General features: G+C 42.5%; 1 protein-coding gene across 3 annotated transcripts; it reads right to left on the bottom strand.

Annotated features, from left to right (window-relative positions):
* Positions 1-5,683: 5,683 nt before the first annotated feature.
* Positions 5,684-22,008, bottom strand: LOC112223393 (regulator of G-protein signaling 9-like). 3 transcript variants are annotated; one of them, XM_042305551.1, is made up of 19 exons: positions 21,715-22,006; positions 20,051-20,147; positions 19,150-19,200; positions 18,873-18,979; positions 18,735-18,786; positions 17,621-17,679; positions 17,462-17,538; positions 17,258-17,339; positions 15,240-15,302; positions 14,081-14,110; positions 13,911-13,972; positions 13,637-13,750; positions 13,403-13,518; positions 13,042-13,129; positions 12,829-12,967; positions 12,590-12,672; positions 12,335-12,458; positions 7,005-7,411; positions 5,684-6,925 (listed from the first exon to the last, which is right to left on the bottom strand). In XM_042305551.1, exons 1-19 carry the CDS (start codon positions 21,778-21,780, stop codon positions 6,751-6,753), a joined length of 1,992 nt encoding a protein of 663 aa, XP_042161485.1. In that variant the 5' UTR covers positions 21,781-22,006; the 3' UTR covers positions 5,684-6,750. The 3 variants fall into 3 exon arrangements, with proteins under 3 accessions (XP_042161485.1, XP_042161486.1, XP_024242160.2); XM_042305552.1 differs by lacking the exon at positions 19,150-19,200 and having other exon boundaries at positions 21,715-22,008; XM_024386392.2 differs by lacking the exons at positions 5,684-6,925; positions 7,005-7,411 and having other exon boundaries at positions 11,229-12,458; positions 21,715-21,996.
* Positions 22,009-23,198: the final 1,190 nt, after the last annotated feature.

Here is a 23,198-nt window from a genome sequence, read left to right as displayed (position 1 = left end):
AATAACCAGGTTTGTGCTTTAGCAAAGGAGAGGCTGACATCTCAGAGCCCACGGGGTATAAATATAACTATTCTCTAGAGACCGTGTGTTTGTGTTTGTATGTGTGTGTGTTTGTATGTGTGTGTGTGTGTGTGAGTGTGTGTGTGTGTGTGTGTGAGTGCGCATGCCCTGTGGCTTAGTTCAGCTGACAAAGTTCTTTTAATTCTTTCGTCAAGACCGACACACCGGGCCCGGCCCCCAGGCAGCTCTCTCTCTCGTTATCATTGTCCTGCGTTATCTGAAGTGGGAAGAGAGAAGGAGAAAAAGGAGAAGAGCGAGGAGAGTAGGATTATGACATTTTATCCACAGAAAAGTATAATTACATGTACATCAACTTTTCAAAGCGCTGGTAGTGCGTTCAGATTTGTATCACCTGAAGCACACCTGCGTTTCAGCATGCCTGCGTCTCAGTCTGCCTGCGTCTCAGTTTGCCTGCGTCTCAGCTTGCCTGTGTCTCAGTTTGCCTGTGTCTCAGTTTGCCTGTGTCTCAGTTTGCCCGCGTCTCAGTTTGCCTGCGTCTCAGTCTGACTGCGTCTCAGTCTGCCTGCGTCTCAGTCTGCCTGCGTCTCAGTATGCCTGCGTCTCAGTATTCCTGCGTCTCAGTTTGCCTGTGTCTCAGTTTGCCTGTGTCTCAGTTTGCCTGTGTCTCAGTATGCCTCAGTTTGTCTCAGTTTGCCTGCGTCTCAGTTTGCCTGTGTCTCAGTATGCCTGTGTCTCAGTTTGCCTGTGTCTCAGTATGCCTGTGTCTCAGTATGCCTGCATCTCAGTAGGCCTGTGTCTCAGTATGCCTGTGTCTCAGTATGCCTGCATCTCAGTATGCCTGCGTCTCAGTATGCCTGCATCTCAGTTGGCCTGTGTCTCAGTATGCCTGTGTCTCAGTTTGCCTGTGTCTCAGTATGCCTGCATCTCAGTATGCCTGCATCTCAGTATGCCTGCATCTCAGTATACCTGCATCTCAGTATGCCTGCATCTCAGTATACCAGCATCTCAGTATACCAGCATCTCAGTATGCCTGCATCTCAGTATACCTGCATCTCAGTATACCTGCATCTCAGTATACCAGCATCTCAGTATACCTGCATCTCAGTATGCCTGCATCTCAGTATACCAGCATCTCAGTATGCATGTGTCTCAGTATACCTGCATCTCAGTATGCCTGCATCTCAGTATGCCTGCATCTCAGTATGCCTGCATCTCAGTATACCTGCATCTCAGTATGCCTGCATCTCAGTATACCTGCATATCAGTATACCTGCATCTCAGTATACCAGCATCTCAGTATACCAGCATCTCAGTATACCAGCATCTCAGTATACCAGCATCTCAGTATACCAGCATCTCAGTATACCAGCATCTCAGTATACCAGCATCTCAGTATACCTGCATCTCAGTATGCCTGCATCTCAGTATACCTGCATCTCAGTATACCTGCATCTCAGTATACCTGCATCTCAGTATGCCTGCATCTCAGTATACCTGCATCTCAGTATACCTGCATCTCAGTATGCCTGCATCTCAGTATACCTGCATCTCAGTATACCTGCATCTCAGTATACCAGCATCTCAGTATACCTGCATCTCAGTATACCAGCATCTCAGTATACCAGCATCTCAGTATACCTGCATCTCAGTATACCTGCATCTCAGTATACCAGCATCTCAGTATACCTGCATCTCAGTATACCTGCATCTCAGTATACCTGCATCTCAGTATACCAGCATCTCAGTATACCAGCATCTCAGTATACCTGCATCTCAGTATACCTGCATCTCAGTATACCTGCATCTCAGTATACCTGCATCTCAGTATAGCATCTCAGTATACCTGCATCCAGCATCTCATCTCAGTATAGCATCTCAGTATACCTGCATCTCAGTATACCAGCATCTCAGTATACCTGCATCTCAGTATACCTGCATCTCAGTATACCTGCATCTCAGTATACCTGCATCTCAGTATACCTGCATCTCAGTATACCTGCATCTCAGTATGCCTGCATCTCAGTATACCTGCATCTCAGTATACCTGCATCTCAGTATACCTGCATCTCAGTATACCTGCATCTCAGTATACCTGCATCTCAGTATACCTGCATCTCAGTATGCATGTGTCTCAGTATACCTGCATCTCAGTATGCCTGCATCTCAGTATGCATGTGTCTCAGTATACCTGCATCTCAGTATACCAGCATCTCAGTATACCTGCATCTCAGTATACCTGCATCTCAGTATACCTGCATCTCAGTATGCCTGCATCTCAGTATGCATGTGTCTCAGTATACCTGCATCTCAGTATACCTGCATCTCAGTATACCTGCATCTCAGTATACCTGCATCTCAGTATACCTGCATCTCAGTATACCAGCATCTCAGTATACCTGCATCTCAATATGCATGTGTCTCAGTATACCTGCATCTCAGTATAGCTGCATCTCAGTATACCTGCATCTCAGTATGCCTGCATCTCAGTATACCTGCATCTCAGTATACCTGCATCTCAGTATGCCTGCATCTCAGTATACCTGCATCTCAGTTACCAGCATCTCAGTATACCTGCATCTCAGTATGCATGTGTCTCAGTATACCTGCATCTCAGTATACCTGCATCTCAGTATACCTGCATCTCAGTATGCCTGCATCTCAGTATACCTGCATCTCAGTATACCAGCATCTCAGTATGCCTGCATCTCAGTATGCATGCGTCTCAGTATGCCTGCATCTCAGTATACCTGCATCTCAGTATGCATGTGTCTCAGTATACCTGCATCTCAGTATGCCTGCATCTCAGTATGCATGTGTCTCAGTATACCTGCATCTCAGTATACCAGCATCTCAGTATACCTGCATCTCAGTATACCTGCATCTCAGTATGCCTGCATCTCAGTATGCCTGCATCTCAGTATACCTGCATCTCAGTATACCAGCATCTCAGTATGCCTGCATCTCAGTATGCCTGCGTCTCAGTATGCCTGCATCTCAGTATACCAGCATCTCAGTATGCCTGCATCTCAGTATGCCTGCATCTCAGTATACCTGCATCTCAGTATGCATGCCTGCATCTCAGTATGCCTGCATCTCAGTATACCAGCATCTCAGTATACCATCATGCATCTCAGTATACCAGCATCTCAGTATACCTGCATCTCAGTATGCCTGCATCTCAGTATACCTGCATCTCAGTATGCCTGCATCTCAGTATACCTGCATCTCAGTATGCCTGCATCTCAGTATGCCTGCATCTCTGTATACCTGCATCTCAGTATACCTGCATCTCAGTATACCTGCATCTCAGTATACCTGCATCTCAGTATGCCTGCATCTCAGTATGCCTGCATCTCAGTATGCATCTGTCTCCTGCATGTATTTTTATCTTGTGCTCGGCTTCAGGTGATGGAAATCTACTACCAGCGCTTTTAAAAGTTTATGTTATTATACTTTCCTGTAGATATATCGTCTCACATTCCTACCTCCAAAAGCACCAACCACACGGACAACCAGTGAAGTAGGTTCAAATATAATTTTATTCAATATTCTGGCTTGTAGTGGTCATGAGAGGAAACTTTCCTGATTTAAACACTCATTTCTTCCCAACGTTCAATGCAATTCAAGTCAGGTTTCCAGGCAAGGATGGAAGTAAATGTAAGTAATTACAACTTCCTAACAAATCATGCAAAAGAAACGACAGTTAAGAGGAATATGTTAGTTAATGTAGAGATACGATTCTACATGTTTTTGGGTCATATGAAAATGGCTATTTAACAGGCTAGCTGACTAGCTAACATTAGCCAGCTATTTATCTTGCTTTATGGGCGTTTGACATTTTTTTATGATTTGTAATTTGTGATGTTTAATGTTTTAGGGACTCCTGATCAAACCAGCAAATCATGCTGTCATCATGTTAAACTTAGTGGGTGTAAATGTGTCAGGGCATGGAATCTACGAGGTGTCGAAAGCATTCCACAGGGATACTGGTCCATGTTGACTCCAATGCTTCCCACAGTTGTGTCAAGTTGGCTGGGTGTCCTTTGGGTGGTGGACCATTCTTGTTACACACAGGAAACGGTTGAGCATGAAAATCCCAGCAGCGTTGCAGTTCCTGACAGACTCAAACTGTTGTGCCTGGCACCTACTACCATACCTTTTCAAAGGCACTTAACTCTTTTGTCTTGCCCTTTCACCCTCTGAATGGCACACACACAGTCCATGTCTCAATTGTCTCAAGGCTTAAAAATCATTCTTTAACCTGTCCCCTCCCCTTCATCTACACTGATTGAAGTTGATTTAACAGGTGACATCAATAAGGGACGATAGCTTTCACCTGGATTCATCTGGTCAGTTAATGTCATGGAAAGAGGAGTCTATGTCATGCAATGTTTTGTACACTCAGTAATATATGCATCTTCTGACAAGATACAAACATCTCATCTAGCCTGAACAAGTCCTCTTGACTGAATGAATGACTGTATGATTGGTGGCTGTAACTCTCTTTGTGGAGTAAGGTTTGTTGCAGAGGAAGGTGTGAGACTGGATCCTCTCAAGGAATCTTTCTCCCTGTTGAGTTTTTCCACGGTGCTTCTTCTTCTGATCCTGGCTTCTGGTGATTCTGATCAACACCATCCATGGTGCTGATTATGTGTCACTAGTGCTATTTGGTTGGTTGTTCATCTTTACCATTCTTCACATGATAGTCACCACATGGTCTGCCACTTGTGTCAAATATAAGGCACACAAATGTAAGCACAACATGCAAGAATTTCAAAGATTTTACTGAGTTACAGTTCAGTTAAGAATCAGACAGCCAGTCAGTATCTGGTGTGACCACTATTATGGAAGAGAAATTAACATTCAATTCTCTGGCAACGGCTCTGGTGGACAATCCTCCAATCAGCATGCCAATTGCACAATCTCTCAGAACTTGAGGCATCTGTGGCATTGTGTTGTGTGACAAAACTGCACATTTTTAGAGTGGTCTTTCATTGTAATAATCATGCTGTTTAATCAGCTTCTTGATATGCCACACCTGTCAGGTGGATGGATTATCTTGACAAAGGATGTAAACAAATTTGTGCACAATATTTGAGAGAAATAAGCTTTTTGTGCGTATGGAACATTTCAGGGATCTTTTATTTCAGCTCATGAAACATGGGACCAACACTTAACATTTTGCTTTTATATGTTTGTTCAGTGTTATTAGTGAAAATATATCTACGGAAAACCATAGCCTTTATAGCTGTAGTACGTTAGCTTGTCTTCAACCATGAAACATGCAGAGAACTCCACCTAGTGGAGGTCGTGCATCCTCACCACTGCCCAGGAGACAGATACAGTATATAATGCCATACATTGTCAGTCAGTCTAGTTGTACACAGGGGCGCAACTTTAGTTTTAGAAGTGTGGGGGACATAATTATTATTATTTTAAAAAATGTATACAGGCGGATGAACACTCCAAACAGACAACCCGACCGCTCGGAGGCGTCCGTATGGTCCTAAAGCCTTGTTTTGTATCACATTCCAATGATAAAACTAGGGGGCAAAAATGCTATTTCAGAATGTGGGGGGGGGCATGTCCCCTCTCCCGTCCCCAGTGAAAGTTGCAACCCTGGTTAAACACATAGATGAATTTACTCCTCACGCTGTTACAGTCATGTTTAGTCATTTATTGAGGCACTTACACAAGAAATCATACAATACTGTTCACGTGTCACATTCTGGTCTCTGTAAACACATTAAAGGTAGAGGGTAAAATACATTCTGTTAGTTAACTCACTGCACTGTCCATTAGGAAAGACACTATGGAAAAACATCACTTAACCCCTAAAGATAAAGACAAAGGCTACCCAACAGGAGTCTGTATGAAACAGTGATTTAGGCAAGTCAGTAAACCTTGTGTCCAAGTCACTTGATAGTGTTAAACGTTGCTGTTCAAACATTTTAAAGTTTAATTTCATTACAGTGTGGCACATTTGTAAGGCTATTAAATAGACAATACAGTTATCTAAAATGTATGTTGAATTATGCAGAAGAGAGAGATTGTCTGACAACAAAGTTACAACTGGTCGAGTCCAAGTCTGAGTCACCACTGGTCGAGTCCAAATCTGAGTCACCACTGGTCGAGTCCGAGTCTGAGTCACCACTGGTCGAGTCCGAGTCTGAGTCACCACTGGTCAAGTCCAAGTCGAGTCACGAGCCATGAAAATCGTGACCTGTGTCCGAGTCACCAATGGTCGAGTCCGAGTCAAGTCCGAGTCCAAGTCCCAAGTCACCACTGGTCGAGTCAAGTCCGAGTCCTGGACTAGAGTACTACAAAGCTACATAAAACAGCAGAGAAGCCTCACGCAAAACTCTACAGAGCAGCAGCATGGTGGAGACACACTGTAGACCTAACGTCAGAAAAGTAAACAGAGTTTAACTCACTAGAATATATATATAAATACGTACATTGCTGAGAGGTGTTGTGCAAACTCCCAGTAGACTCATATAATCAAGAGCTGGGTTGATGTCAGTGGGCAACGTTCAGCTAGCTTTGACTAGCTTCTGCTACTTCTGAATGTCCAGAGCATTGATGTATGAATTGAATGACCGTCACCTGGTAGGTGCGAGAGAGCGATCAGTTTGGTTAAATTAAGGATTACGGTAAGGATTCAGCTGTGTCCGTGTGTGTCCATCTCTGTGTGTGTTGTGCATTTGTGCGTGAATGTGTGTGTGTTTGTTACCCAGCCCCCTCATGAGGTGTCACACTCTCCCAGGGACAGATGATCTCCTTCACCTGCCCTCCTCCTCCTCCTCCTCCCCTTCTCGACGCCCCCCCACTCTCCTCCTCATCCTCTGAGTCGATGGGGTAGATGCGACACTCTGGAGGGATGTCCACCTTGATCTGGAAAAAACTGAAGGAACGAGGAATGAGGAGGGAATGAAGGGATGAGGATGCATAAAAGGTGTGTGAGCTTACTCTCTGTGACTCACTTGGCAATGCGTCTGGGCGGGGCTTGGCTGGGCTGCTCCGTGCTGATAGGCTGAACGCGGCTGCTGGTCCCGGCGGGGGCAGGACATTTGGGTGACAGGCTGGCGAATACCGTGGAGGAAGTACAGCCCCGCCTCAACAGACGGCCCAATGAGAGAGCCATACGGGAACGAGAAGAGACAGCTGTCCCCCAGCACTCAGGGCCCGCCTCTACCCCCTCCAGCCCACCTCCTCTTCCTTCCTCCCACCTGCGTTCTGAGGCGGGGGTGCTGTCTATGGTTACGCTGATGGGTGAAGGGCAGGTGGGGGTGTGGGGGAGACGGAAGGGGAAAGGGGGTGAGGCCGGGGAGGAGGAGGGGGGGCCGGAGTAGACCGCGAGGTGGGGGACGGGTGCTGTAAAGCGACACAGCTGTAGGGGTTAAAGGTCAGAGGTCAGATATAGGGTCAGGGGTGTGAAAGATCACTGAGGTCATACTAATACATCGCACACAGGGATGGAGTGGTAAAAATGAGTAAACGCTGAACACTGGTAAACTGTAGATGAAGGGTAGCATGGATTGGTCTGGCCCTGTGACAGGGATGACTGAGTTATCTGTGAGTTCTGTTATGGCATTATGGACAGTGATGGGCACAGTGACTGGATGACACAGTGAAGATGACATGACAGACAGATATGGCTGGTAATTGATGCTTTATTGTATAGATGGTGCAGACATGTAGGTTACAGTAATGACATACAACATATGTGCCATTCCACAAATAGACTGCCTTTAGGGGACTGGCTTTTCTTCTACATTCTATTCCACCAAATTTGAACATTCTATCATTACTAGCACAGGTTCCAACTTCTCAATAAACGTGTTACATCTCAAGGTCAAATTAAGAAAGCATGGCTATAAAAGTGACTATTGACAGGGTTGACTGTAACAGGGTTGACTGTAACAGAGTTGACGATTTCATCTTAAATCAGCCATAACTCCCATTGTTACAGGGGGAATGGACGCTTGCTGTGTGCAACCGGGAGGAACAATCACAAAAAATAGAATATTTTTTAAACATTTCTAGCCTATCTAAAATATATATACAAAAGTATGTGGACACCCCTTCCAATTAGTGGATTTGGCTAATTCAGCCACACCTGTTGCCGAGAGGTGTATAAAATCGAGCATGCCATGCAATCTCCATAGACAAAGATTGGCAGTAGAATGGCCTTACTGAAGAGCTCAGTGACTTTTAACGTGGCACCGTCATAGGATACCACCTTTCCAATAAGTCAGTTCATCACATTTCTGTCCAGCTAGAGCTGCCCTGGTCAACTGTAAGTGCTGTTATTGTGAACTGGGAAATGTCTAGGAGCAACAACGGCTCAGCCGCGAAGTGGTAGGCCACACAAGCTCACAGAATGGGACCGCCGAGTATTGAAGCACGTAAAAAATGTCTGTCCTCGGTTGCAACTCTCACTACTGAGTTCTAAACTGCCTCTGGAAGCAACGTCAGCACAAGAACTGTTCTTCAGGAGCTTCATGAAATGGGTTTCCATGGTCAAACAGCCGCACACAAGCCTAAGATCACCATTCACAATGCCAAACGCCAGCTGGAGTGGTGTAAAGGTTGCCGCCATTGGACTCTGGAGCAGTGAAAACACGTTCTCTGGAGTGATGAATCACGCTTCACCATCTGGCAGTCCGACGGACTAATCTGGGTTTGGCAGATGCCAGAAGAACGCTTCCTGCCCGAATGCATAGTGCCAACTGTAAAGTTTGGTGGATGAGGAATAATGGTTAAGGCCCCTTAGTTCCAGTGAAGGGAAATCTTAACACTTACTGACTTCATTGTCCCAATGGAGACATGTTGTTGCAGTGTCACGTACACGTTTAAAGAGGTGTTTAAATACAAAACAAGATTGACAACACAACTTTCATAACAGTTACATACCAATAAAACATATTTAAGACTATACATATAAAGACTAGCCTGCTGGCCTTACTGAGTTGATAGGAACATTAGCCCAAGCTATTTAGGAGGGAAATCACACCTGGCACAAATGATTGTCTAGTTCTGTTTTTCCTGCTGAGGGGTGCCCTATACCTGCGCCCAGAGGGGAGTAGTTCAAAGTCCAGGTACAGGGGGTGGCTTGGGTCTAATTAAAAACACCAAAGAATGCCACCCAAACGCACACCACACCAAACGTCACACACACTGCAGGATGCAACAGAGCTGTGTCCCCTGTCATCATAACACCACAGCATACAATGACATTCTAGAGAATTCTGTCTTTCCAACTTTGTGGCAACAGTTTGGGGCCCTTTCCTGTTTCAGCATGACAATGCCCCCGTGCACAGAGCCGAGGTCCATACAGAAATGATTTGTCGAGATCGGCATGGAAGAACTTGACTGGCCTGCACCGAGCCCTGACTTCAACCCACAGCAATGTTCCAACATCTAGTGGAAAGCCTTCCCAGAAGAGTGGAGGCTGTTATAGCAGCAACGGGGGGGACCAACTCCATATTAATGGCCATGACTTTGGAATGAGATGTTCAACGAGGTGTCCACATACTTTTTGTCATGTAGTGTATCTTTGGGTAACAGGGTTGATGTTCTCAGTTTTCCACCACAAAACACCAGAAAATGGCCAGAAAAAGTAGAGCCATCTCAACTGCTATTAAATGTTCAATGTTTCTTCAAAAAAGGGAATACTGTTAACATATTAACACAAGAGTTGAGTTCACGTTACAGGGTTAACCCTGAGGGACAAATTAAGAGTTTATTTCCAAAATGCTATATATATCCATAACAGAAATGTTGGTAAATTAGCTTTTATTGTTTGAAGAACTTGAATGAGTGAGATTAGTGGAAAAAACACACCATCTAATCATGGCATGGGGTTGTTCAATGACAGACATGTCTTTAAAAAAAAATCATCTGTCACTTGATGGTTTCATTTCAGAGACAAATAATCATGTTTTTTGCGAAATGCTATAGATCTGCCTCACTCTCAGAGAAATCAGTAGTACTGCTAGGTTTTACACAGTAATAATATATATCCTCCTCACTCTCAGAGAAATCAGTAGTACTGCTAGGTTTTACACAGTAATAATATATATCCGCCTCACTCTCAGAGAAATCAGTAGTACTGCTAGGTTTTACACAGTAATAATATATATCCGCCTCACTCTCAGAGAAATCAGTAGTACTGCTAGGTTTTACACAGTAATAATATATATCCGCCTCACTCTCAGAGAAATCAGTAGTACTGCTAGGTTTTACACAGTAATAATATATATCCTCCTCACTCTCAGAGAAATCAGTAGTACTGCTAGGTTTTACACAGTAATAATATATATCCTCCTCACTCTCAGAGAAATCAGTAGTACTGCTAGGTTTTACACAGTAATAATATATATCCTCCTCACTCTCAGAGAAATCAGTAGTACTGCTAGGTTTTACACAGTAATAATAAATATATCCGCCTCACTCTCAGAGAAATCAGTAGTACTGCTAGGTTTTACACAGTAATAATATATATCCGCCTCACTCTCAGAGAAATCAGTAGTACTGCTAGGTTTTACACAGTAATAATATATATCCGCCTCACTCTCAGAGAAATCAGTAGTACTGCTAGGTTTTACACAGTAATAATATATATCCTCCTCACTCTCAGAGAAATCAGTAGTACTGCTAGGTTTTACACAGTAATAATATATATCCTCCTCACTCTCAGAGAAATCAGTAGTACTGCTAGGTTTTTAATAATATATATCCTCCTCACTCTCAGAGAAATCAGTAGTACTGCTAGGTTTTACACAGTAATAATATATATCCTCCTCACTCTCAGAGAAATCAGTAGTACTGCTAGGTTTTACACAGTAATAATATATATCCTCCTCACTCTCAGAGAAATCAGTAGTACTGCTAGGTTTTACACAGTAATAATATATATCCGCCTCACTCTCAGAGAAATCAGTAGTACTGCTAGGTTTTACACAGTAATAATATAGATCCTCCTCACTCTCAGAGAAATCAGTAGTACTGCTAGGTTTTACACAGTAATAATATATATCCTCCTCACTCTCAGAGAAATCAGTAGTACTGCTAGGTTTTACACAGTAATAATATATATCCTCCTCACTCTCAGAGAAATCAGTAGTACTGCTAGGTTTTACACAGTAATAATATATATCCGCCTCACTCTCAGAGAAATCAGTAGTACTGCTAGGTTTTACACAGTCAAATTTTAAAAAATAATTCAATGTAGTAATATGAGATCTGTATGTAAAACATTTGACATTTTAGTTATTTAGCAGATGCTCTTATTTAGAGCAATTGACAGTTACTCAATTTATCTTAAGATATCTAGGTGAGACAACCACCTATCACAGTCAAATACAGAATACGAACATTTCATTCCAGCTAAATAATGGATTTATACCGTATGGCAAAACTTCTTAAAAAAAAAAAAATCTATTAATTAAACAACTTAGAACAGTAATATTGTACACACAGGAGGGCTCCCATAAGCAACCATTTCTGATTAAACAAAAACGCAAATTGTGAAAAATTGGTGGGTATAGCATTTTGGAAATAAGCCCTTCAAATGTAAATGAAATGAATCACATTAAATAAGATCTTTCCCTAAGCCACAAAAGAACTAGGACTGATGGTGAAAACTTTGGGAAGATCTTGGGGTTAAAATCTTCCTAGAAGTTGGACAAACATGACTTGTGACATGCCAAAATGGGAATTTTCAGTTAAAACACAATTTATTTGAATGAGAAAACACTGCTATTGGCATTGTTTACCGGGGTTTATGTACACACAATGTCTGAGGGACATAAGATGCACTCTATTGGTGGAACAAAACGCAGATATGTCCCTATAGGTGGAACATGACGCTGAATGACATTGAAAGAGAATGAGGTGAGAGACGCAGGTACCGGTGAGACGCAGGTGAACATACCATCAAGACTAAAACACTGTCACCTGTGACATTTACTATGATTTTCTACAATAATGTGAACAGAAAACACTTACTAACTTTACATGTAACGGTCTGTGGACAGTCAGACTACGGTTCTTCTAGTATACAGTTCATAGAAATTCAAAATTGCACATTCTAATTTCAAATCTTCACAAATCGTCAGCGCTGCTGTCCTCCAAACTATTTTTTAAGATAGCAACAACATTGATTCATTTTCATTGGGTGTGTAGCCTATGTGTGTGTAGTTGTGCTTCTAGAAGTGTGTGTATTTATGTCAATGCATGTGAGTATGTCTGTGGTCTATTTTTTGGGTGGGGGCACCTCCTTGCCCTTGTTGCTGAGTTTACTCATGACCTGTGTGATGTCCACAGGGCCACTGGTGGCCATCCTGGCTCTCTCCTCCTTCTCCTGCTGGCGGACGATGATGGGACTGATGCTGGGACGACGCTTCCTGGCATTGGCCTCCAACTGGGACACACTGGAGAAGGGAGGTGGCGGAGAAAGAGTTATTACTGTCCTTACCATTACAAGTCTTTCCGTCTCTGCATTGAGGGAGATGGGCACGACAGTCCAGACAACATGTCAACTGTACTGACACACGGCACTGACCTGAACCTGTGTTGATCAGGACCGATGGCCCTCTTCTGAGTGTCCTTAAACACTGGAGACTTCAGGTACCGCCCATAAGAGTCCTACAAAAACACACTTAGATACCTGCTGTATGTGTATTGACAGTTTTACTCCAAAATAAGTTAGTCGGGAATGTTACATCATGGCGGCCATTTTGTGTTTGATTTCTCCAGTTACAGCAGGCAGAGGGCCAGTAGTATTAATGCGGTGAAACTGACCTTCTTCATCAGCATGAAGATGTGTGTCTGAGCTGCATCCAGTACGTATCTGTGAGGGTGTTTCAACCCTTTAACTGTCACCTCCATGGTCTTCCCGTCAATGTTGATCCACCGGGGGGCGCCACGCGCCAAGAAAGTCCTGACCAGAGACATGGTGAATGAGAGTGTGTGAGTGAATGTGTGAGTGAGTGAGACTGTGTATGTATGTCTTACTTGTAGACCTGCTGGGCCTTCTCGTTCATGGTAGCAGCCGTTCCCCACTTCAGATCCTCACATGCCTCCCAGAATGCCAGGTTCTCACCTGTCAATCAATCAGTCAACCAAACAAACTTGATAGAACAACCCCTAATAGAACAAGTAGATGCACCTTCAGAAGACCCAGATGGTTGGGTGTCAAAGGGACTGGTACGTGACTGCCTAGAATTCACTATTAGGTGTTTATATAATATTTATTTAATCGGGTTAGTCTCGTTGAGATGAAAATCTATTTTTTTTAAAAGAGAGACCTGGACCAACATAGAATACCATTGTTGTAATGTTTTCACAATGTGGTCATAACGTTGTATCGACATACCGCTGAACTCCTTCTTGAGGAAGAGTCTAAAGTCATCTCTGCCTCGAGGGTCAGAGAGCAGCTCCCCGAAACTGAACGTCCACCTCTCCACACGCATCTTAGTAGGAATATCCACACTGACAGACACACACACATGAATGTCCACGTATTGATAGTGTATAAGTTAAAATGATACTATTTCTGTCCTACCTGTTGTTATAGAATGTAAGTTGAACAGTTGGGGATCAGACTCACTTGGCCATGTTGAGCAACCAGTACGTGACATCATCGGTGATCCAGGGGTTGCTAGGGAGACAGGGGGCTAGGAAAGGGTCGTGCTTATTACAGGTGACGGAGTATTTCACCAGACTGGAGAAGAGAGAGAACACACACACAAACAACTACAACCATGTTGGAGAGAATGGAGAATGATGCTTTTTAGCACCTTGTCATACAAATGTTTTCACCATTTGAGTTCAGCTTTTAACCATGGGTGTGTCAAACGTGATGAAATGTAATCTGGACGTACGCTCCGATAGAGACAGACGACTTGACCCTCGGCCTCATGATGGACTGCTGGGTAAAAATCATCTACAGGAAACAGGAAAAAGGAAGTGGTCATCAACAGACAAAAGGAAGGAGGAACAGGTCATATGTAAATGGAATAATTATGTTAGGATATAAAATGTGGTTACTAACAATTCTTCTGAAGAAGTCTGAAGTTTCTTTCTGGAAAATAAAACAATGATTTGGTTATATCAAAGCAAATCAAAATCTAATTTATTTGTCACATACACATGGTTAGCAGATGTTAATGCGAGTGTAGCGAAATGCTTGTGCTTCTAGTTCCGACAATGCAGTAATAACCAACGAGTAATCTAACTAACAATTCCAAAACTACTACCTTATACACACAAGTGTAAAGGGATAAAGAATATGTACGTAAAGATATATGAATGAGTGATGGTACAGAGCGGATAGGCAAGATGCAGTAGATGGTATCGAGTACAGTATATACATATGAGATGAGTATGTAAACAAAGTGGCATAGTTTAAAGTGGCTAGTGATACATGTATTACATAAAGATGCAGTAGATGATATAGAGTACAGTATATACGTATACATATGAGATGAATAATGTATGTAAACATTATATTAAGTAGCATTGTTTAAAGTGGCTAGTGATATATTTGACATCAATTCCCATCAATTCCCATTATTAAAATGGCTGGAGTTGAGTCAGTGTGTTGGCAGCAGCCACTCAATGTTAGTGGTGGCTGTTTAACAGTCTGATGGCCTTGAGATAGAAGCTGTTTTCCAGTCTCTCGGTCCCAGCTTTGATGCACCTGTACTGTAGCAGAATGGCCAGCTACGGTCACTTTGTTCCGTTAGACATAAAGTAATAATGCGGTATTTATCACTACACTTAATGGTTTGTGTGTGTGTGTGCGCGTGTGTGTGTATGTGTGTGCAGACGGAAGTACTCTTCAAAGTTGAAACCGTAAAAGAGAAGAGAACCTGCAGAGAGAAAAGAGAAGGGGGATATCCTGTCAATTCAATCAAATAGAAATCAAATGAAGGGTGCAATATGCAATATCTTCAGTTGAAGTATGAGATTGGATTTGGCTAACAGTCTACAGGTGTGGTGTGATTGCTTGACAGAGAGTCCAGATGTAATGTGGGGGCAAGTAGAAGGGTGTGTACCTGTATCTAATGTCAGATTACCACAGTTGAAATCCTCTTATCAAATATAAGCAGCTTGAATAGAGCCGTGCTAGGTCACAATGACAAACCTGTAGTTACAATACACCCTCAGCATAAGCAGGCTAATCTACACACACACGACTGACCTGTTACCTCCTCTGCGTTGGGGTCTACCATGCGTTCTAGTCCGTAGTCCATTGCACTGACGGTCCCTGGCTACAGACAGACAGACAGACAAAAAAAGTGTCATGTGCACGGTATGATAATATGATTTGAGAGCATGGTGTGTTGTTCTGATGATTGGTATAAGACTGAGAAATTAGCTAGGCCCCCTACCCCTTTGCCCCTAATGAGAATATCCAGCATGCATCATTCTCTACCCATGATTCCTCATTAGCAGCCTGTCTGTCTAGACAGAGGTAAAGGCCAAAACTCCTACCTGCAGAGACACACATCATCTCACCCAAAGATATATTCACCTGTCAGCAGAATAGTGTCTGATAATAGATCTGATCATATTTACTGTCTGATGAATTCAGTTTGAAGACAGGATTAACCATTTACTGCAGTGGGCTAAATCAGGGCCACACAGAGTGTTTCTTGGTAGTCTTAAACAAATCTACTTTGAAACAAAAGTATACACCTCACACACATAGTTATGGGTTTAAAGAAAGAACACACCTGTGCCATGTCAGATATAGAGTTGAAATGTATTACATTTTGAGTTTGCATCCCAATACTACACTATATATACACATCACAGAAGACTGAAACTTAACAAAACCGTTAGAAACATAGAAACACTGGATTTTTTCTTTTTAAATAAATGTTAATTAATTATGAAATTATGAAAACTATTAACATTCCACCCATGAAGACACTAGGTCATTTGACTGCAGAAAAAGGCTCCCATACAACAGTTTACTGGGACTCTCATTGGCATCAGAGTATGATATAGGTACAGTGACACAATTTTTTAAACATGACTTAAAAAACATAAGCCTATGCATCATTAACCAATTAAAAACAGTTCTTAGCGATGAGGTTTGTACAGTAAGCTATAGGCCCAATACATTATCACTGCATGTTGGCTACGCTTGAATTGCCCTTCCATTGTTCTTGTCAGACCATTTTGAAATTATATTTCAAACTTTTAGGTATATGAAAGGAGATACCTAGTAATTTGCACAACTGAATGCATTCAACCAATAGATCATTTGTTGCATTACTTGTGAGGCAAAGCTGACTGAGCATAATAATTAGCTGCATCTGATGGTCAGTCTGAGGGGAGGGAACAGTGGTGAGGCGACCTCTCACCCGACTCCCCGTCCCACCTCTCTCCCTCCCTCCGCTGAGAACGGGGGACACAGTCTTCCAGCTGATAGTGAAACTTAAGTCGCACTGCATTATTTCTGCACCAATTCATGTTGTTACTCCTATGACCAGAGAAAGGTCAATCTTCCCTCGATATAAAAAGAAAAGACACAAGCCGCTAATAATGACAATGCAAGCTTATCGGAACACTTTGCCACACTCATTCATCACAGTGCTGGTTGTAGCGTGAGTGGAAGTAGGGAGAACAGATCATTCATTGCAGCTGCAGTGCTGGTTGTAGCGTGAGTGGAAGTAGGGAGAACGCACATTTTATGGCTTAAAAGTGTTTAACAAAGTGTTGACAGTGCTCAATAATAACTTCATGTGAGATTTCAAAACTTTTAAAAGCATGATTAGAGAGAGACTGAATGAATACGGCAAAAAGCTGCTGTTTTTATGAGTAAGTTCCTGTTTAAGTTCTTATTCATTCAGTCTCACATGATCAACTTTGCTGTGCATTCAAAGTTTATTTTTACAGTCTGAGGCGAGGAAACTGTGCAGACACGGTGATCTGAGCTATCTCACTGGTCAGCGATAGGTCTATAAGTGCACTTGATTTATTCTCGGGGCCTGCAGGTAGGCAGAGTTCTACCTTCAGACACATCCGTTAGGGCTGCTGAATCAAATGCACCTATCGCCAACAGTACTAGCGCTGCTGAATCAAGTGGGCTGCTGAATCAAGCACACCTATTGCCAATCAAAATAAATGCAAGGCTTTATCGTTGGGTTTTTTACAGAAATGTTTGGTGATCGACTAGGAATGCCTTGGAGTGTGTGTGTGTGTGTGTGTGTCTCACCGGAGGTCTGTGTACAACCCAGTAGGCTCTCTCCTGGCAGTCAAATACCGCACGATCAGGCTTCTTCCTCTCCTTCCCCGCCCTACACACACACACACACACACACACACACGTGAGTTAGAGGCCTGATAAACAATCTATGTTCCCATGTAAACAGTCTGTGGATGAATGGATGTTAGTGTAGTCGGTTTCTGCCAGACTAACCTGTACTGTTCTTTAGCCTGCATCACAATGAAGTCCCATTTATGGTTCATCCACTTGTGAAGGCCGTTATACTGCTCCTGAAGAGAAAACACAGATGTGTGTTACCACTTAGACAGATGTGGGCCTGTGTGTGTGTGTGTGTGTGTGTATGTCTCTCACCTGTTCATGAATCTCTAGAACTCCTTTCTTGCGGATGTTTCTCTTGGCCAGGTAGATTGCTGAAAAATAAACATGATTTTATTAGTTTTTTTTTAATAACTTAAACTTATTCATGTGTGGCACGTTGCGCCACAATATTGTTTTGAACGTTCCTTTTAGGACTGAGCATTCTACTCGATGCATCGTCATTGAGCGCTGATAAAGATTTATTCCAAAGTGCAGTACTTTGGCCTGAAAACACTATGGCATTTCTAAAGAAGGCGAATAATTCGTAGGAAAACCTTTTGTCATCATTTCGATGTCGCCAGATTGACTTAAGTTGCAGTATAACGTTAGCTAGCTAGCTAAGATTGAGGGGAGACTTCCAGATTTTAGCTAGCTAACGTTAGCAATGCTAGCCATTTTTTTATTAACTTTGCTAGCTAATGACAATATTGCCATCTGTCTAAAGTAAATTTGACAACATGATGATTGTTTCCTACTAAATATGTGCCTACTTTACCAACGTCATCATATTCCCAAGCCCCTATAGTGTAATTTGGACTAAACAGTCATTAGCCCTGGTTTAGAGTCATTAGCTCCCGTTCTACTTTTGAGCATCAATATGGCTGCTCCATCTGTAGAACATTGTTTAAAAATAGCAATGACGCGACCGGGTGATGAAGGTGCAACACACGAATATGTCCACAATGTAAGTGACCTAACAATAAAGAAAGCTTTAAAGCTGCAATATGTCACTTTTTGGGCGATCCGACCAAATTCACATAGAAATGTTAGTTATAGATCTGTAATTCTCATTGAAAAAAAAAGTATAAAAAGTGGTAGATCTGTTCTATGTGTGCTACTTCTATGCTTCAAATTTAGTTTTTTGCATATTTTATTTTGAGTTTTGTACACCAGCTTCAAACAGCTGAAAATACAATATTTTTTGTTATGGGAAATATATTTCACCGCGGTTTAGATGGTACAAAATGATTCTCTACACTATACTTACTGGTTTTGTCACATAAACTGAAATTAGGCAAAGTATTAGAATTTTGTCAACCAGGAAATTGCGGCGAGGTTTCTGCAAAGTGCTCCTTTAACTATGTTTGTCTCGTTGTGTGTATCTCACCATAGTCTGTGTCCTCTACAGGCCACTGCTGGGCCGGCCAAAAGTATGGTGTCTAAGAGAAGACAAAAAGCACAGAGGTTTGGCATAGAGTTAGGCGTATGGGGTTGGTTAAGGTTTATAAGGTGTTGTCGTGGTTACCTGAAAGCGGTAGAGGGCTGTGTCTGGTTTGATGACTAGTCGTTTATGATCCTGGAGGGGATAGATGTACCCAAACGCCACCAACATGGTGCCCAGAGCCCACGCTTCTACACAGACAGAGAGAGAGACGGGGGGGGGGAAGCGAGAGACAGAGAGAGAGAGGGGTAGAAGGAGCGAGAGACAGAGAGAGAGAGGGGTAGAGAGGGAGGACATGAGAGAGAAAGAGAACCATAATTCAAGAACGTTCTGTGCATGTCTGAGAAGAAAGCTCTCTTACCTTCTGCCTCTATAGTGTAACGGTTGGCTAGCCATGTCACGACATCCTCACCTGGAAAAGGTTGCAACAAACATCACAACTACTATAGAGATATGACATCACATGTATGACATCAGATGGACACTTTCATTGATGGTACTCCGTAATATAAAGAGGGTGTGGAAAGTAGAGGAGAGAGAGAGCGAGAGGAGGATATTAGAGCGACAGAGAGATAGACACAGAAATAGAGAGAGAGAGAAAAAAAAGGGAGAGTAGAAAGAGACTCTGCCCACAGGACATTACATGTGGAGTCTGTAAATGCCAGAGGCCTCCCTCTGAGAGAAACTACTGCTGAGACAGTCAATATACTGAGAGGGGAGGATGAGACGGGAGGGGAGCTTCTATTTTGCAAACCAAATTTCCCTAAGGAATTCTGGGTGTTCTATTCTATTCTATTCCAGTCTGTTCTGTTCTATTATTTACCAATAATAGAATACCAGAAATGGACCAGGCTGAAGTGGCGTCATTAAAACTCAAGAGTATAGGTTCTTCATCAATCTCTCTCTCTCTTCTTTCTTCTCTCGCCCTCCTTCACACTATTCTCTCTCCTTCATCATCTCTCTCCATCCTTCTCTCTCTCTATCTTTCACTCTCTCATTGTCTCTCCCTCCATCATCTCTCTCTCCATGCTTCTCTCTCTCCCTCCATCATCTTTTTTGCCTTCATTCTCTCCCTCCTACACTCTCTCCCTCCCTCTGTTTCCACTCACTCTCCCTCTCAGTAAGAGGTTGTCATGGAGATAGAATATTGAGCTCAAGACATGGAAAAAAATAGGAGTTACCTAACCTATGGCAACCACTATCAATCCACTGAGTGTGTTTTCTGTGTGCTTCTTTGTGTGTGTGTGTGTGTGTGTGTTTACCTGTGATAGCGTGCGGTATAGTAGTGATAACCAGTTTCTGGGGTTGTGACTTGACTCCAGTCTTTGGATCCTGCATCTCCAGCATCACAGCCTCCACCTGGATGACAACAGGAACACAGGTTGTAAAGACAACAGATCACTAACGGCATACACCACTACAGAGGCAGGTCACAGAGACAACGTGTTGTCAAAATAATAGGTTACCATGACAGTAAGACAGACAGTCAACAGGTTACTATGACGAGACAGGTCAGAGCCATATAATTACATAATTCTATTACTTTTAAGTAGTACTATTACTATTAAATAATAGGACGTCTGTGCTTTGTAGTTATGAGACAGGTTATTGGGAGGACTGTGAGGACGGAGACAGGGAACACAAACAAGCATATACACGCTATGTGGAGGAAGGACTCTGTTCCTCTTAATGTTTGGAGAACCAGTGTGTTTCAGCAAGTAGGGTTCTGTCTGTCTGTCTGTCTGCCTGTTTTGAACCCAGCTACCAGTGTGTCTCAGTCAGTCTTGCAGTGTAGAGCTATATCCCAGTCTGTTTTAAACCAGCCTGCTCTGGCCTGTCTCTGACTGATATGAAGGGGCTTTCTGACAGACCAGTGTCTGTCTGAGGCTTTGATGTCATGTGACAGTAACACCATCCAGTTAGGTTCAGCCAACCACAGCGGACTCTCAGCACCCCCTGGACACCAACTGTCACTGGGCCAAACAGAGCTTGTAAATAGGCTAAACATCATAGTCTTGAGTTACACAGAGAACCCCGTTTTAGTACCCTGTTGGTAACAAAAGCAGGTACAACAAGCACAGTCCCAGCTGGAAAAGCACTAGGATCTGTCCTCTCCATACTGCTACTGTCTGGATTAACTGGTTGATGGTGGTGCTGTTAATACTAATCAGACTAATGCTGACCACGCTCACTGACCGCATCAAGCAATACAATGCTAAAGAGAACAGCGTGTCAATCAAAGTCAAAATAAAGATACCAGTAAGTGAAAGGCTGTTCAAAGTAATTTGTTTTAACACATTGAGAATAGGTGATCTCGCTCTCGTTTGACTGCGTAGCTTTCGAGATCTTGCAGTCTTCTTAGCACCTGCGAAACAACTAAACATGACCGTCATAATTCCCAGGCTTTCCTGTGAATTATGTTTTCTGATAACTGAGTTTTCAAATTGGCCATTGTAAGAGAAAATGGCATGTTAGGAAAACACATGTAGATGTATTATTATCATATAGGTGCATTGGGTTGACAGACATTGATCGAATAATGTCAGAAAAACAGAACTGCCCACCAACGTCTATTTTTTTTAAAATTACATTTAGTGAAATTGTCGACTGACGTAAATTGAACGTGAAATCAACAAAAAACGTCCCCATGCCATTGGATTTAGGTTAAAAGTTGGATGAAAATAATGCGCAATTCCACTACGTTTAAGACTTTTTTTGCGAATCCAATTAGTTTTCAACGTTGATGAACGTTATGACATGTTGGGGGTTGAAATTAAGTGGAAACAACGTTGATTCAACCAGTCTTTGCCCAGTGTATGAAGTACGAACAGACGATTTTATTTTAAGAACTAAATATAGCAAGACAGCCTAGATGTCTGCGGTGTGTAGCATAACCGTATCATAATTTCTGATAAAGCTAACCTACCTTTTTGAGACATGCCATCCTCGGTCGGAACCTCTGTCCATGATCCCGTACATTTCTGATGGTCATGTTGTTTGCTTTCCTCCTCTCTTATTCGCTATGATAACGCCAATACTGAATTAATTTAGCCTAATATTTCTCCAGCCAAAGCGAAGATGCTGGATGCGAGTGAATAAGCAAGCAGTTTATCAATACAATGAACAGCAGCAAGCATCCATAGGGATGGAGAGGGATTGCGTATCAGCCAATCAGGGCACTGTTCTATATTACCGCCAGTGATTTTACCTGCCTGTCACTGCCTGGGTTTTCACTAGCTTCTATAGCTACAAAGTCAGATTCCACAGCCACGAAGTCAGATTCCACAGCCACAAAGTCCAAATTGGCCACAATGGCGGAATTTGTTGTAATTTGTTAACAGTGTGGTCAAGGTTATGTTTAAAATGCAATTTTAAGAAGATAAATTGTAGAAATGTGCGAGGTTTATGACTTTGTGGCTATAAAAGCTAGTGATGACCCACAGACTGCGTTATAAGAGTTACCGGTCACGCTCTGCGTTTACGCAACAGTGACCGCCAGGTGATGACATTGGGTTATAAATCTCAGTCTACATGCTTCATGATTCAAATATGATTGTAATTTGGCAGTGTTGAATTGTTCTGTTAAATGTTAAATGAAGCATATAATGTGATGTGAATAATAAGGTATTTCAATGCTATAATTTTAGGCACAGCTATTTTCTTTCATTTGGTCAACTTTGGTAAAACATTTGGTTTAATTGAGGATTTAAAAACGTTTTATCAGGGCAAAACTGCATGTTTTATTGAAAATACAAAATCACATGGTTGAGTGATGATATAAGGTATTCGTTTAGCATAGCAAGAAAGGCATTATATACAACATTTGTTTACTGTATACTACAGTGGAGGCTGCTGAGGGCTGGACGTCTCACAATAATGGCTGGAATGGAGTGGATGGAATGGCATCGAAGCATATGTTTAATGTATTTGATACTATTCTACTTATTCCACTCCAGCCATTAGCATGAGCCCGTCCTCCCAATTAAGGTGCCACCAACCTCCTGTGGTATATTTAAGCAATAAGGCACCTCAGGGGTTTGTGGTATATGGCTAATATACCACAGCTAAGGGCTGTATCCCCCCCCATGCAAGACACAACATGGAGTGCCTGGATACAGCCCTTAGCCGTGGTATATTGGAAATATACCACAAACCCCCGAGGTGCCTTATTGTGAATATAAACTGGTTACCAACATAATTAGAGCAGTAAAAATACATGTTGTCATACCCGTGGTATATGGTCTGATATACCACACCTGTCAACCAATCAGCATTTAGGGCTCGAACCACCCAGTTTATAATATATTGTCAAAGCACACTTCCTGGTTGTAGAAGAGAGATGGGCTTGGCCCTCTATGTGTGTTTATTTGTATCTCCATTAGCTTTTTCAGAAGCAGCAGCTACTCTTCC

Source organism: Oncorhynchus tshawytscha, linkage group LG24 (assembly GCF_018296145.1).
Source record: "Oncorhynchus tshawytscha isolate Ot180627B linkage group LG24, Otsh_v2.0, whole genome shotgun sequence".
NCBI classification, from domain to species: Eukaryota; Metazoa; Chordata; class Actinopteri; order Salmoniformes; family Salmonidae; genus Oncorhynchus; species Oncorhynchus tshawytscha.
The sequence above is the reverse complement of the archived record's forward strand: the minus strand, read 5'-3'. Positions and strand labels throughout refer to the sequence as shown.